General features: G+C 30.9%; 1 protein-coding gene across 1 annotated transcript; it reads left to right on the top strand.

Moving 5' to 3' along the window:
• Positions 1-3232: 3232 nt before the first annotated feature.
• Positions 3233-8147, top strand: LOC123305039 (glycoprotein 3-alpha-L-fucosyltransferase A-like; the record flags this gene model as incomplete). Its single annotated transcript, XM_044886645.1, has 4 exons — positions 3233-3829; positions 4604-4903; positions 6324-6481; positions 7829-8147. Coding segments are annotated over 4 exons (1374 nt in total), but the record flags the coding sequence as incomplete, so codon positions are not given.
• Between the last annotated feature and the right edge of the window lie 10060 nt (positions 8148-18207).

Here is an 18207-nt window from a genome sequence, read left to right as displayed (position 1 = left end):
AATATTTTATATAAAAATAGCTTAATAGTTGTGGAATATCTGTTGTTTCGGCTTAATAAATTTATGATATTTTTTCGTTCAAATTATTCGTCTAGCGTGTTTTTTTCTAAGCGGTACTTTTTTAGACCGTGAATATATTTTTCGTTAAACCTTGACATAATTAACTTGAAAATCAGGGGTGAATCATGCAATTTGATAAAGGAATAAATAAGGGTAGGACAGAAAAAAATAATATATAAGATAAGATTAAAACTAATACTTAAAAATTTTTGCCAATAAATGTGGCTTTTTAACTGACTTCAAAAAAAGTAAGAGATTCTTAGTTCGACTGTATTTTTTTACTACTAGAAATTGTAGGCATAAAAAAATATGCCACATAATAATATAATAACAAGCGAAAACAAACAGTTGACTGAGTTCATTGTTGAAATACCATGTATAGAAAGTGTTGATTACTCTATCACATTACACATATACCTATACATGGCATACATACATAACTGATATTCCCATATAATACATACTCTACGATTGGCGCATAATTTGCGCTCTCACGGGTAAACAGTGATGTTTACAAAAAAATGTTTCAATCGAAAGTTGTTAATTTTTTTATAAGGAACATTTTTTACATTTTAACTTTTGTTCTATCTCTAACGGTTTACAAGACCCAATTAACCTATGTTGCCCATTTACGAACTTGACCTCACTTTATATGTCCTGAGCACGCTGTAATTTCAGCTTGATATCATTTTTCGGTTATGAGTTATCATGTTGACAGACAGACGGGAAGACGGGCAGACGGATAGACGGACAGGCGGACAGAACCGAAAAACCGAAAATGTACTAATTAGGTGATTTGACACCTATACCAAAATTTTGTTCGTAGCATCAATATTTTTAAGCGTTGCAAACTTGGGACTAAACTTAGTATACCTTGCATATTTCATATACATGGTATAAAAATTGTAGGCATTAAAAAATATGCTACAAAATATAATATAAAAATAATATTTATTTCCCAATATATACTACCTATTATATACAATTAAGTATATGGAAATGGTCAAATTTACATTTAAATTAACATAAACTTGGGTACATATTTTTTACTCAATTAAGTCAATAATTTAAATTTTTTTTGTTATTTTAGATTTTACAATTGTTGTATTGAAATATCCGGCTTATAGATAATATTTATTATATTCTATAAAATAGAAATTTTATTTTAAAAATTTTTGCCAATATTGTTGATATATTTTTAATGTTATACCTACACATTGTTAATCTATTTTCATTTTTATTGTAGGAAAGTGTTATTTATTTACTTCAAGTGTTGATAAACGCACACATCAAATGCAATAACATCCTCAAATAAATTGCATATTTACATAAATGCACAATTGGTAAGTGGAGAAAATTTTATTTAAAATAAATTGATTTTACAGAATTTACAGTTATTACTGATTTGTCGATTTGTCGCATACGGATTAATGTTTGTGCATCATTATTTGTATACCATTTGCGTAAATGTGGGTAATATTTGTACAAAATTATTCACATATAAGTAGTTCGTATTTGCAAAAACCAGGGTACAAAAATCGGTTGTGTCCATCAAATTTTATTATTGTTGAATATTATTATTTTATTTAAATATAAAAAATAAATTAAAAAGAGTGATTCTGTATTGAATTGTAAGCTTAGGTTACTGGCCCTCGCTCAAGCCTTGCAAGTAAGAAGAAATAATTTCATTTCAATTTGATTTGACTTGTCGGGATTTTATTGTATAACTAACGAACGAGTGCAACTTCGCCCCTACTTCGAACGATTGCATTGCTGATACTAAATATACTACAGAATGTCTTTATATACAAAAATGTGTTTATTTCCGACATCACATTAGAAACCTCTAAAATTATCAGTGTTTCTCTACTGTATTATGCATGTTTTATACACATAAATCTTCCGCATGAAAATCCGTTGCGTAGTTTTAAAGATCTAAGTATACTTAGGGGCAGATAGCGGGAAGCCACTTTGTTTTATACTATGTAGTGATGCTTACATCTTCATCAATACATAGTATAAAACAAAGTCGCTTCCCGCTGTCTGTCCCTATGTATGCTTAGATCTTTAAAACTGCGTAACGGATTTTGATGCAGTTTTTTCTAATAGCTAGAGTGATTCAAGAGGTTTTTATGTATAATACATGCATAATATAGTAGCGTAAGATAGTTTTAGAGGTTAAACGAAATTGTGAACAAAAGGAGGGTAAGTGACTGAATATGAAGTGAAGGTTATAACAGAATATTCTTTGTATTTAAAATTGAAGTTGCCCAACAAAGCGGTTAGTTCACAGCTAGTAGATCTATATATGTACTTACTTGGGTAGTATATAAATAAACGGTTTTGTCATAAGCAGGGTTTGAACCAGTATACGTAATAGAGGATAATCTAATCCAGATGTCGAATTGGTCATACTACCCATGAAACTGTTGTCAGTGAAATTAAAATTGATTAAAAAACGAAGAAGTTATAAGCAATCAAAAGATTACATTTAAAGGTTGCCCATCTCCTTTTAGCAAAACAAAGTTTTATATGTAATCTCTATGGCGATACCCACGTATTATTAATTAGGAATTTTAAACGTTCATATCTTGCACACTAGTATAGATTTTTAAAAATCAACCTCACATTTCTATTCGTGAAGTGAGAATTCTTCATCTGAAGTAATAAAAAAAATTTAGTTTGATCCCCTATTGGAGTAAATTGGAATATTAACTTTGGCCAAGGCTTGGGAAAGACTGGTAAACTAAGAGGCTAAGGCAAAAGTTGATAAACCAAGACTTTGGTCATGAGATTTGATCGACCCTTGGCTGAAAGACTGAAATAACAAGGCTAGCATGCTTGGCAATTCCTACTTTGGTATTATTCTCAATAAAATAGCTTGCCAAAATGTACACTGTCTCCGAGACTATAGTTCTAATCAATCGTTTGTTTTAGATAAAAATATGTATTTACAAATCATTTTTATTTACAGAAAATAGAAATTTAAAGCGCAACAAAGGAAAAATGATTCTAATTGACGTAACGTACAAATGTATACGTACAAGATAATAATGTACATAAGCACAAAATAAGCACAAAATAAAAATAAAACACAATGATTTACATTACAAAACGAAATATTTCAATTAAAAAAATATTTTTATTATTAATATTTATAGGTAGTATAATATTAATAGTAATTATATTTAACATACGTTATACATTATTAACTGTAACGCAAACATCTAACAATAATCTATTACAACAAATTGAAAATGAGTACCTTCTAGAAGAGCGAAGATACACAGTAAAGGAACAAAAACAGAAGAAAGAAGAACAGGAACCACCATTAATAGAACCAACAACACCTAGTTTATTAATCAATGAAGATAAGAAACAACGTCCATGGTTTTTAAAGAACGGTCAACTATATCCCACAAAATCAAAACATAGTAGTACTCGATCTCAAATTAAATTATTCCCAGAGGAATTAAAGAATAATGATAGAATTATAAATCAATTAATGTATATACCAACTAATTATTCAGATAAAAATGGTGATAATTTTAAAGTAATTTATTTACCACATGGCTCAAATTCATGGGGTGGAAATATATTTAATAGAGAAAATGATGGCTTACATAATAATAAATTAAAAATATTTAGTAAATGTCCAGTGTCAAGGTGTATGTTAACTACTAATAAATTTGATAAATATACTGCAGATGCAATTTTGTATAAAGATGGTAATGTGCCAGAGCGAAAGTTTACTACACCAACCAAACAGGTAAGAATTTTTTAATCGTTTAAATTAAGCTACGTTAATGCTACGTTATCAACCAAAATTATTTCGCGTCATCATGTATGTTTGTCCTTGTATGTTGCCAGACTAAGCTTATCTGAAAAACTTAAAACAACGAGATAAGGAATCTGGGAACAGACACCAAACAAACATATATGCTGATGTAGGAACTATTTTAGTCTATAAGCTCTATTAGCAATTCGTTAAATATACAGGGTGTTCTATAATTGTCTGCAGAACTTTCGCTTCCTGAATAAGCTGAGAAAAAAAAGAAGAAAATGTTCTTTATCAAATTTGAATCTGAGGCGTTATTTACGAGATAATTAACCTGCTCTTATATTTAAAAATTAATAATAGATATATTCAGCAAAATATAATTCATCCCATAAAATACTACCTTATCAGAGAATGTGTTTTATCATAGTGTGAAGGAGTGACCTAAATGCAAAATTATTACAAAAAAACTCTATTTGGCTACTTCTATTATAATAAAAACTAATCCATAACAACCAAGTTTTATTACATTCCAGAAGTATTATACTTGATCAAAATATACAAGGATTATGGAGGAAATATATACATATATTATTAAGTTAATGTTCCTTTCCTAACCAAAACAATCTACATTCTTGGCCCCCACTGACCCCTGCTGCATATTTTTACACCTAGTAAAATTAATAAACAAATATTTATTATTAAAATTTAAAATTATTATTAAAATTAAAAATTTATTATTTAAAAAAATATTTTTAATTTTAGATATGGATAATGTACTTATTAGAATGTCCATTTCACACAGGAGATATGCCAAAGTCAGGGCAAATAAATTGGACAGCAACATACCGTCTAGATAGTGATATTGTGACGCCATACGAACGTTGGGTGTCATACTATGACATTTATAAGAATGTTAGTCAACATTCTATTAATTTAAATAATAATAATATTGATATCAACTATGCAAAAAATAAAACAAAAAAGGTTGCATGGTTTGTATCAAATTGTTTTGCTAGAAATAAACGTCTACAATATGGTACTGAACTACAGAACTATATAGGTGTAAGTAAACTTATATTTTATTTAAAAATTCCTATGTATTCTTGATTTTTTTATTTTTTATTTATTTTAAAAGAGTTTATTTAAAATAATAGTGCCAGGCATGCTCAGAAAGGCTCGCAGATTAATATTCCGCAGTTTCCAATAATCCTGTTGGGACAATTTTTATATCCCTCCCCCTCCTAAGAAACAGCCAAATGAATATAATTGAATCTGTAATTACTCTTCAGAACTTTAGTAAAGCATTTTCCAAAATTATTTTAAGATCTTGATAAACTCAAAAATTTTTAGCCGCATTTTTCACCTTTGAAAACCCCCGAACTAAGAAAAGGGGTGTTATAAGTTTGACTACAATGTGTGTGTGTCTGTCTGTGGCATCGTAGCGTTTAAACGAATGAACCGATTTTGTTTTTTTTTGTATTGTTTGATAGGTAATTTAATGGAAAGTGTTCTTAGCAAGTGCAAGTTTTGGGTTTTGTACCCGGAACAAAAAAAAAAAAATAGGCCATAATCCTCAAAATCGGTTCAATTTGGAGAAGACTCTAAAGACAAAAGTAATTCAATAGAGAGTGTTCTTAGATATGTTTCAAGTGCAAGTTTAGAGTTCTGTACCCAAAAAATCTGTTTGGGGTTTTTTAAGTTTTGTAAATTTCACTCGTTGGTTTTGTTTTTCTAAACATTAAATTGTTAATGTCTCAAAAGCGGTGAACTTAACTAAAAAATCACAAGGAGCCTTTTTTACGTTAAATGACCCAAAAATCTTGGGGTAACTTTACTTGGTTCGAAAAAGTACCATTTGACTGATTCTGTAGAGGATGAATGTAAAAAAATTGAACCGGATCTGGCAACATCCGGAATATTAATTAAGAAGCTTTTAGAATCAATTGATAAAATGCAGTCCTCAAAAATTGCAAGCTCCAATAGTTCCAGCTTCTGCTCTCTGTCTGACAACAAAAATTTCAAAAGGCAAAATATTCACAGACAAAATATTCTAAGCGTAAAAGCTTTCATCTGAGAGAATGAAACTGAAATAGAATAATAGGGTTGTAGGAAATTTATGGAGAAAAAAAAACTATTTTCTGGATATGCGATGATAAAGTTTCAAGCCAAAATACTTGCAAAAATAAGTAAATTAGTTGTTTTTTTTTTTTTCAATGTGAGATTCCTTTCACAGAAATTAAAAGTTCATATACCTACACTTATGGTTGAAGATATTTCATTTTTGAGATGAACGTTTATAAAGATTTAAAGTGATTTTTGTTATATTTTATTCGAAAATAAATAGTTTTTGACCATAGACTCATGAACTTTGCTTCTTATTTGTGTGTGAAACTTTTCTTTGGATATTGGATAGTGTATAGCATTCATGCTCCCTTTAATAACATCAGCATATCTTTAAGTAACTAATTTATAATATTTTTAGGTGGATATTTATGGTTCCTGTGGCAGTAATTATTGCCCACGTGGAAAATCAAAAGAATGTTTTCAAACATTAGATCGAGATTATAAATTTTATTTAGCATTTGAAAATTCAAATTGTAAAGATTATATTACAGAAAAATTCTTTGTAAATGGTTTAGGGTAAGTAATTATATAATGTATGTCTATATAATGTGTACGAGAGGAGCAACCCCTCTAGCCAGTGAGTCCTGTAGCAAAATATTCGTTAAAGTTTTAAATCGAAAAGTGTTTGCGAAGGATGATGACAGCTCCTATCATTATCCATTCGATGTCGATAAGATCTTCTAGTCTCAATCCTTTCTAAACGAATCTGTCATCAACGAATTCAGTTTCCTAAAACTGCGTTGAATTTGGCTGTGGCTTTATGTAGTTATAATAAAAACTATAAAACGATTTTCAAGGCATTGGGTGTCTACTCTTAGAAGAAATAATAATTCAGTCATGTATTAATATTGAATATGAACATCGTTTAAACGTTGGTCGTCAGGAATTGGAACTTCACCCAAGCCTTGATTCACGTAAAAACATTAAATTCCGCGTTCTTTATGGTACTATTTTTAAGCTTTCCTTGACTCGATTTCTTCTTTACTCTGATACTGTTAAAGTATCGTATATCTAATGATAAATTTTAGTTCTTTCTGTCACCATAACAACCAAAAACACAAATACGGTTTATCAGAAAAGGGTTGGAAAACCAAAATGTTAGCTCATCAACGAGACTGTAAATTTTATACCTCGCATTCAATAAAACATAAATCAATTCCAAGACCTAATAGACCTAAAATAAAATAGACAAATAGACTACAAGCCCATGCTAAAATTTTTCGGGTGACCCACCAGGAATCATGTTGAAAAAGATGCTAATGTAAAAGTACGTTTAAGCACCATGGCGTCAGTTTTGCGCGGTACAGATGAGGTGAAAATTTAGTGCCACACTCCTTGGTGTCCCACCCCTGCACCAACAAATATGTACGGTGTTGCTGGATAAACTCTGTATAAGTATTCGAAGCGAATTACATAAATGTCGTACTAGAAATAAATCCGGTAACTTCGGTACGGGAATTTAATAAAATTTTTGATCTTAATCTGTCAATTTCCGAAGCCCCACGTGATTTATTTGTGTACAGCATTTATGTAATTCGCTTCGAATACTTATTCAGAGTTAGTATCCAGCAACAGTTAGTATCCATACATTTTTGGTGGTATAGGGTGAGACATCAAGGAGTGTGACATTCAATTCTTACCTGAACTCATCTGTACCGCGCAAAGCTGCCAAGGCTTCGTAATGGCTGGTAACCCAAAGCTAAGTAAATAATTTCTGGCTCAACCTCTAATCTATTGTCAAGCTCACCAATTTCTATTTGGGTGGTGGTTTTTTTTAATTTGTAAATATATTTTCCTTTATGAATACCTAAATAGTGAAGACAGCTTTTAGTCTTTACTGATGAAATTTGTTGTATTTTTTAGGCATAATATAATACCAATCGTAATGGGTGGTACATCAATTGAAGACTATAATAAGGTAGCACCAGCAAATTCATTCATTCATGTTGATGAATTTAAATCAGCAAAAGAATTAAGTGAATATTTAAAAGAATTAGATAAAAATGATTATTTATACAATAAATACTTTAAATGGAAACATACCGGTGAATTTATAAATACATATTTTTGGTGTCGTTTATGTGCAATGTTACATGCATTGGATTATGATTACAGTGATTTTACTAAACATTACGAAAATTTAAATGAATGGTGGCGTGGTTATAATGTTTGTAAGACATAAGAAAATACACCTATACACTCTACTACCATAATATATCATTTTATACGACAAGGATAGATATATAGACTAGAAAAACGATGTCATTTTGAAAGAAGAAACAAAATATTTCATTTCTCTCTTTTATTTATTGTTTCTCTCGAATATCTTGTCTGTCTTCTAGAGGTATTCGGATCAAAAACTTTCCTAGTCTATTTACTATCGACCGAAACAATTATAGTTCCTTTTTAATTATGTATATGTATATCTAACTAAAATTAGGAAAGTTAATCTTTTTTCCAATGAGTCAACTAATCTCTCTTTAATGCGGGCACAATTTCATTCGAGCATGTTTACTAAAATTACGGAGACAAATGATTTGCCACCATAACTAACATTTCTTTTATAGTTTTTAGAGGGATTCTTAAGTTTTGTCTTTGTAATTGAAGCACAAAAGGCGAAGGTCTGACTACATTACTCTTATTAAGAAAAATTCCTTAATTATCGACAATTTACGATTATTTTTATCTGAAAAAAAATCAATATGCCCAACTCAAAACAATAAGTAAAATAACAAAAATTGTAACTATTAGTCCGTATTAAATGTATGTCTATAAATAATTGAGTATAGTAAGAGGTAAGACTAATAAAGCTTTCTGTTACAGCTTTCTTTGTTAAAGCTTTCTGTTACTTCTGCGGTAGGCAGCTACGTCAATTCTCACTTGGGGACCCGGTAGTAGTCAGCTACCTCAATTCTCACATGGGGTGCTCAAGAGCAAACTACTAAGCAATTATTGATAGTTAAGTATTCGCGACCGTAAGATCAGAACGAGAGAAGATGCTCCAATTATTCGTATCGACCTCTAAGGGAACATATAGTATTCAATTAGGAAAAATTTTCGATATTGCCGTGTAACTAATATTTTCAAACAGCTACGGAAAACGATAGGTATAAGGAGTTGCAAGAAAAAATGGACGTTCTCGCAGAAGTTCTCAAACTTATTTCGTCTACCGTTCACTTCGAGATTCAATTACTTTTCAGCGCCCCCTTTATATTATTTTTATCCGATATTGTATGTTTAAATGTGTGCAAACATATTAATATTATATTATAATCAGTCTTGCTGCCCTCTGTAAACTCACAGCGCCCGCAAGGGGGCGATATCGCCCACTTTGAGAAACACTGGTCTAAGGGAACATGGCGATCGTTTACCTTTAAGATATTAAAAGAAATATTTTAGAAGAGTTGTGCCAGCCGATAGTATGAAAGTGGACAAGAGGCCCAAAAATAATAATTACAATAGCCTGTAAATGTCCACTTAAGATTAAAGGCCTGAAAAATTGAATTACAAACTCACTTCAATATATTATCTACGCACTTCACTAGCAAATTCCCCCTTATTTTTTCAACTCTGAAATACTTTTAGTTCTCCCCGAGGCACTTAGAGGTAGAAGCGCGAAAATAAAGCATTAAAATCTGCCGCTATCATACGATCTACTTGCATATAATTGCAACTGCTTGTAAAATGCGTCGCGTGAGAAACAATTTTACAGTATTCAATTTTTATAGTTAGATTTACATATACAGTATTTGTGCAATGATGGTTTGTGATAGTAATGAAAGTAAAAATGTGAATTCTAGTCAAAATAAATGAGTATAAAGAAATCTTATGAGAAAGAAAAATTCAGTATTTAACTTTCTTTCATATACAGGTTGTTCTTTAATCGATCATGGAATAGTTTACTACGAGATTAAGCGCATAAAGACGAACTAAAGAGGTCTTTATCAAATTTCGATCTGATGCGTAAGTCCCGAGACACATATTCTCACATATTTTTAGTCCAATCATAAAGCAGTTAGAGTCAGGAGGCGAGTAATCAATTTATTATTTTATGTTAAGTTGAATAATAATATTTTAGAGGTGCTGTACAGTTTACAACGCTAATAAATTTAATAATTATATCAAATCATAATTTAAAACTAAACCTTCTCCGCCCGTAAAATGCCCGTTGATTACTCGCCTCCTAATTCTAAAATTGATATCATATTTATTTGATTTTCGGTGCTTTGTGATTGGATATAATATATAGGGGAATGTCTCGGAAATTACACATCAGATCGAAATTTGGTAAGCACCTTTTTCGTTCGCCTTGATGAGCTTAATCTCGTAGTAGACTTTTTCAAGGTCAATTAAAGAACAGCCTGTACATCGATAAATTAATGTCAAAAAAATTTTAGCCTCTCTCGTTTATATAGCATATTCGGTTTCTTCCAGATCTTTTTAAATGACAACAGTGAGACAGCAAGAATTCTCACGGTATAATTCCGAATGTATTGTTTACTTTTTTTATAGTAATTTACCACCGGTAAGTACCTGGCAGGAACCGAATACGCTCATAACAAAATAAACCACCACTTTTGATAAATGTATATTGAGATGTGTGCTTCACATTTTCTCAAGTTTTGGACCTTGAAGACCCTGTGCGAAAAGAGGAGGTGACGGAAGGAGAAAACTGAAAAATTATCGACCTTCCTTCCATATCTCTACATTTTTTGTAGTGCGTTAAATTTTCTATATAAATCATAATAAGGAGGTTGTCAAACGTACCTGTGACTCAGCCCTGAGATAATTATGTGATATAGAAAAGTATCTAATATCGACACCAACATGGTGTGAATATGGTTGGCTTTCATCCGACAAGAAAATTAACTTTTGTGAAATAGGATTGGGTAGAGGAAGGGGCAACGAGGATATTAGTCCAAAAGTCGTGATTGCAATCAGGAATTATAATTACAACAATATTTTATCATAATACCTTTCATTATTTTTAGCGATATTTGAAAAATGACCTTTTTTTGAAGCGGTATATTTCGGTACGAATTGACATACAAACGTGTTTAAATAGTCAAAATTGTAGGAAATTTACAAAAAAGTTAAGCTTTTACCATAAGGGAAGTTATTGAGGAAAAACCGGAAGAAGGTCAAAAATTTCGCAGTTTTCTACCCTCTACTATTTTCACACAGGGTTCTCGAAGTATAAAACTTGAGAAATTAATTAAACATCCCTGAACAACATTCCAAAGTTTCATTAACTTACGAGCTTTTCCTATCTGAAACTACTTGTCGACTGTACTTTTAGTGGCTTTCATTTTGCAAGAACTGTGTACCATTTCCAAATTCGATCCAATTCCCCTTCTTGTTGCAACTGTGATAACTACTACTGTGACTAATTGATATGTTGAAATTTGAAGGAACTATTTTAAGAGAGTGTGTAAAGTTTCTAAGTATGATAATTGTCTGTTTAATAATAGTGATGTTGATTAAAATCTTGATAATAACCTTTGAATATTAAATCAAAGGTGGTGGTACCAATAAATGAGTGTGTTACATTTAATCGATCTCAATGTACTTAGTCTAAATGTCTGTCAGGTGATTTAGTTAAAAAGAGTCTCTCAATGCATCTGCGATAGCCAATCTAGCTCGATTCAACGGCCAGCTGCTGCCTAGACTGTCTATGATACGGAGGCTCTCAATTGAGAAACTTCTTAATTATTGTTTGTAAAGGCATGTAACAATTTAAGCACATATGATCCATGAAAATACAGCTCAGGCAATGATTAAGTTCTTCGGTTAACTTAAATAATCATTTGACGATTTGGTTATTGATCAAATAAAAAATTGTCGTCCACCTTATTTATAAGCTAAAACAATGAAACGATAGAATTTATAACAAACATATATTTTCGTTAAATGTTACACATTTTCTGATTTTAATTGTATTTTATCGAAATATTTCTTCCATAATTTCAAAATTTTATACTTGCACATTTAATTTAGTACAAAATAACAATAAATATGGCCATGTTGTATACTCTCAAGATGAATTGAAATAAAACTTTACTGTCCAACAATTGTATAATGTATTGTATTTCCATGAATTGAGTTGGCAAGAGAAAAAATTTGTTTATGCATGAATCAAGAATGCTCTTCTGCCTTAAGATATAATAAACAAAAAACTTTTCCCTTTTGCTAACTCTCCCATGTAGCTAAGTTTTTAGTTCGCACATTTATATTTAATATGTTTTCAGTAACAATATTTGTCAATTTCTGCAATGGTTTTAGTAAATTCATTTTTTACAAACAAACAGGATTATATTTTATAAGTGGGGCAAATCCAGAAATGATAGATAGATATAAATTTTGCAAGCATTTTACTTATGATAAAATGTCATATCCATTGTAAACAATTTTAAAAGGAATTAATGGTGGATAGGTTGGGTTAGGTTAGAGTGGCTGTCTTGGGGTGGGACACACTGAGACCATAGGATCCGTTGTGATACCGAAAAAGAGTTGGCCCATCCCCGGCCACTACTCCATGAACCATTTGGAGATGTTGAATAACAGCAAGAGTGCTTTGACGTCGGCGGACTTTAGGTCGAAGAGGTCGTCAAAGATAGGTTGGCTCAAGTAAGTCCATCTCCTCATGGCAAAAGCTTGGCAGTGACAGAGAAGATGAGACATTGTCTCCTCCTCCTCGCCACTGTGTCAGCTTCTGCAGGTGTCATGACCATAATGTTTCTCAGTCCAGCGTGAGACTAGATTTAGCCTGGGTGCTGCACTCGCTGCGCATTTCTCTCTAAAGAGGTCAGTTGGCAGGAGGTGTAGAATTACCTCAAATGTTTTAGATAGGATTGTCCGTACATATCCCCATACTTTATTATCAAGTATCAATGATCCGTATACTTTATTATTAAGTATCAGGAATTAATGATACTTAAGGATACGTAAGGAGAAACGGCAAACCAGGAGACATTCCTTGCTTGCGTGGTGAATCGAATTGGTGCATCATCATTTGCATCATGTAAATGGATCACTAAGACACATCCGTCTATAGCTAAGGCCTCCCGCATCAGTATTTTTAATCTTTATTTATAACTCCATCCATACAATTAAATTTATGATGAATTCTGGACTTTACGAAAAGAAATTGCAAAGCAAACCCTCACAAGCACAGCAGATCACTTATATGTACTTACAGCGACAGTTTATTCAATAAACCTATTAATATTGATTAACTGCCGCTACCGGAGTATTAATAACATTCAAACTCAAACCCATAATCTCCAAATTAATCCTCATGCCAAGACGTATTGAACACCTCAGCTCTCGGCCGCCCGGCCGAGTATAATCAATTTAAATTATCATTATTTTGGAATAGAGAAACGTATTGTATCTAGAAGCGGGGAACTACTAATGTCTTAGCATCTATAAATGTGAAGCCTCGAAAGAGAATATATTATATACTTAATTCCGAAATGTTCGTCAATTCAAATTGATTATTAATAATGCATTTATATGTCTTAATGGGCTATTTTAATACTAATTAGGGAATATGTTTTGAAGAGTACAAAATTATTTATTTTAATCTAATAAATCCAAACATATTCCCCATTTAGAAGGCCTTCCATTGGTGACTTTCATACTGCATTAGAAAAAATATTCGGTAATAACTAAAACCTATCGATAGTAGCCTTATAATTACCAGTGCAGATTTTGACTGATGTGATTTTTATGGACAACATTACGATTTTTTTTTTTGAAATATTTCAAATAAAAGAACTGTCAAGCCGGTTTTCCACTAAACGGACAAACACAAACAAAAATTCGTGTCGAAAAAAACAAAACTGCAACTTTTTGAAGACTGGCAATGTAATGACCATTACAGTTTCAGTTTTGTTTTTGTTTTTCAACAAAAACTCAACTGTCCGTTTAGTGGAAACCCGGCAAAATGAAACTAGAACATGCCTCTTGATTCTTTTCAACTCTAATAACAATAGGGAGATGTGTTCCAATTCTGAAAGGCGTCGCCTTATTTTGCATACCGAAAGCACTTAATAAAATTATTTGAAATGAACTACAGTCAAAATCGGTTATAACGGCATTTAAGGGACCAGCAATTATGCTCGTTATACCTAACTGATAGTCGTTGTAAGCGATATGTTCATTTTTATTACATGTTAGTCGTTATTACTGACTAAAGTAAATGATAATTGGTCGCTTTAATGGATATATAAAATAATAAGATCTAAAATCAAGTTAATAAGACTCAAAATAAAGTTTATAGCTGGAAAAGTATGTATGTATATGTTACAGGAAAAGTCGATTGTTAGTAACAGTTGACTCTTTCTAGGCAGAGTAAACTCTTACTAAAAACATCGGTAAAAGTTGATTGAAAATGATTAAACACACTCTTCCTATGAAGAGTTAACTGTGCTTGCTGTGCTTTAGTAAAGGTTGATGAAAGTAAATTAATTTAGTTATGACAGATTCCTTGTAGTAACAAATTTTTTCGGTAAGAATATTTTTTACGGTAAGGATATACATCGTGTGTTTAGTGTGAGTCTCACGTTAAGATAATTTGGAGTAGATAATTAGCATGAACTGAATGTTATCTAAGTTTATTGAGGAAAAATTAAGTTTTTCCCTGTGATTGCCTTCATTCACTGATCCACGGGTTGGTCATGCCTTTAATGGGGTTGAGCATGAGTCTGTGGATTTTCTGGCTTGTTGATTAACCCTGTGATTGCGTTCATTCACTAATCCTCGGAAAATCTGAGAAAAGCTCAAAAAAATACATAATATTCTGTTCACGCTAATCATCTACTCCAAATTATATTAACGTGAAACTGACGCTCATAGCCTCACCTTTTTGTTTTTATTATATAGTAATTTTGTAGTTTGGTAGTTTGGTATAGGTATTCATAAAATCACCTAATTAGTCCATTTCCAGTTGTTCGCCTGACTGCGTGTCTGTCCGTCTGTCACCACGATAACTAAAGAATGAAAATAGATATCGAGCTGAAATTTTTAAAGCGTGCTTAGGACGTAAAAAGTGAGGTCGAGTTCGTAAATGAGCAACATAGGTCAATTGGGTCTTGTAAACCGTTAGAGATAGAACAACGTATTGTATTTGTGTGTAGGAGGTGTAGATATCTTTCTTTACTTGCATGAAGTAAAAAATAAACGATTGCGTAATCAACACTGTCTATACATGGTATTTCAACAATTAACTCAATCAGTTGTTTGTTTTCAGTTGTTTTTTTTTTTTTTAACTTTTTCATGTCCACTCAATAATAAAGGTTTTGTCTTTCCTATTTGTTTTTATCAGCTAGTAGGCCGTTTTCTAGTAAAAAGTCAACTTTTACTATCTCAAGGCAGTGAGAGTATACTTTACCCGACTACAGTTTATATTGATCAAATTTAAACACTTTTTGGTTTCAATTGTACTGGAAAGACCAGTAACAGTCAAATTTACCTAGAAAGAGTCAACTCTTACTGGAGGATCATCTTTTCCTGTAACATGCCTATACAGTATATCTACTTGGTCGTTATATCCGATATGTAGGCGTGTAATTCTCAGGAATATTGGTCGCTATAGCTGATATGTCGTTATAATCGATGTTTTAGCTTATAGCCGATACATTTATATTCGTATTTATAAAGAAATTCAGGCGGGGCGTCGTTATAACTCGTTTGTCGTTATAACCGATTTTGACTATTTTTTGTTATTTGTTTTTATTTTTCGGCAGGTAGTTTTTTTATATCGTATTTCTTGATATAACAAACAGTCCATTAATGTAATAAAATATATAACTATTATTTAAAATGCATTTTTGGCCTATTTTTTAATTAATGTGAACTGATCAATATATATTTAATTATTAGCTGTTGTATTTACCTGTTTTATAAATTAGTGGAAACACTTAAAACGAGTAGATAGATTTATTTAAAGATTTTTTAAGTTTTTTGTATAATTATTTTCTTTTGAACTATCTATGCATTTATTAGATTCAATGTAAGTACAGGCCAATTCCAGTTAGTTATAATTAATAAGAAATCTAATTGTTGTTTAGTTTTTAGTATTTATTTTGTACAAGTTATGCGTTTAGTATTATTAGTACAGCGACCATAAGCGATTCGCTCCGTATTTGGTGTAATTTTTTCGGTTTTCCTCAAAGTTGATTCTTTGTGTTTTGACCCTTTGATTTCGAATTTTTAGTGCGTAATGTCCAAAAGTGGTAGACCATCAATTGTTCATAATAAATTTTTATAAACAAAGAAATTTTTCAATATTTTCGGTTTTGCTAGTAAAATTCTTGATTAAAATATGGATAAATAATTCAATTTCATCATTTGTTTGTAAATATTATCAAAGATAATAACTGAAAACTCTAGAATATTTCGAAATAAATATCAATTTTGTCCCCAATTTCCTAAATTAGTTTTTTTATTATATAAAAAAGTATTTCGACTTCCATGCAGTCATCATCAGTATGCTAATCATACTTAGATCATAATAGTGTTTCTAGTTGCTATAATTGTAATTACGACTAGCCAATTCATACTGATGAAGACGAGAACGAAGAGGTCGAAATACATATTTATACAACGTGTTCTGTTACTGATTGCAGAAACGTAGCTTCCAAAAAAAGCTAATCAAAAGCACACACAAAATCTTTTACAAATTTGGATCTGAGGCCTAATTTGGGAGATACGGGTATGGCAAAAATTAATACATCTGTTCCTTCACTGACTATCATTCGATAACCAGTAGCCAATGATAATCAGTACATATTAGTAGGTTTCATTTAATAATGAAAGGGATTTTTTAAAAAGTATAAAATTATTTAATTGAATTTGGTCAAACTGTCCCACTTTTTATACTTTCATTATATTATTGTGAGAAAATAATAATAATTATAAGTAAACATTTTATCATTGAACGTAAACAAACAAACCACAACCATTGTTGCATGGTTTTTTTGTTTACGTACAATAATCTGATGTTTTTTCAAAATAATGTAATCCAATTAAATCATTTTTTTATTTTTTAAATGCCTTCCTTAGTTGAATATTATTAAATGAAATTTACAAATATCTACTGATTATCATTGACTTCTGATTATCGAATGATAGTCAGTGAAGGAATAAATGAATCAATTTTTGCCATACCCGTATCTCCCAAATTTGGCCTCAGATCCAAATTTGGAAAAGTTTTTTTTTTGTTTCTCTTGATGAGCATATTTTTGGAAGCTAAGTTTCTGCAATCAATAACAGAACACGTATAATAGAATTGGTTTATTTTATGTTGGATCTTACAAACAAAGAGAATAAATAATATTACGTATGTAAAAAAGTTATTTCAAATTCAAGTTCATGGTACCGTCATTTGTACCATATATCGTCACTTTTTCGCTCATGTGTTATTTTCTGTGGAGCAAGTTTTTGTTTAACCCATCAGAAGAATACCTACTTAACAAACAAGAATAAAATATGATCATTAAACACCCATGAAGCAAGCAAAAATGATAACAACCAATAAACAACGAAAAAAAAAAATGATTTACGTATAATTTTAATTGTTTATAAGCTCTAATAGAGCCTGAAATAAACCATATTTTCAAAGTTTTTATTGTATCTTTTCGGATTTTATAATAAAGTATATTTTTCGAATTTGCTTGAGGTGTATAAAAAACCGTTAACATTAAGGTAGTACCAGCATGAAATCACTTTTCGACAGATTTGGCCGAATTTTTTTTCTCGGGTTTATAATAGCTTTATTTATGAATTCCTAAAATTTCATAATTTTTGACCGTTTAGATCGCGAGATATTTAAAGACAAAGTTCGCGATTTTGAGGGTCATGTCCCATTTAAATCATGTAAAATGTCCGGTCTCTCCAACTATTTTTTATGATATTATTATATATTGAAGAAAAAGGTGGAAAAAAATGTTTATACAATACAATTCTAAAAAAAAAATTTAGAAATTAATTTTCACTTTCGAGATATTAATTTTGACGTAAATTGATCGAAATTGGGACGTTGGCATAATTATTTCCCATTTTAAACGGTCAAAATGTCTGAAACTTTGGGAATTAATAGTAAGCATTATTAAATTCTTAAATTTAATTTTTCGTTAAATTCTGTCGAAAAAAAAATTGTACCATTGCTTTAACATAGAAACTGCAAATACCATGCTGGTACTACCTTAAGCAAATTTTTATTAACAAATGTGATTTTT

Source organism: Chrysoperla carnea, chromosome 1 (genome assembly GCF_905475395.1).
Source record: "Chrysoperla carnea chromosome 1, inChrCarn1.1, whole genome shotgun sequence".
In the NCBI taxonomy this organism is placed as follows: Eukaryota; Metazoa; Arthropoda; class Insecta; order Neuroptera; family Chrysopidae; genus Chrysoperla; species Chrysoperla carnea.
Note: the sequence above shows the minus strand (reverse complement) of the source record. Positions and strands in the feature narration are given on the sequence as shown.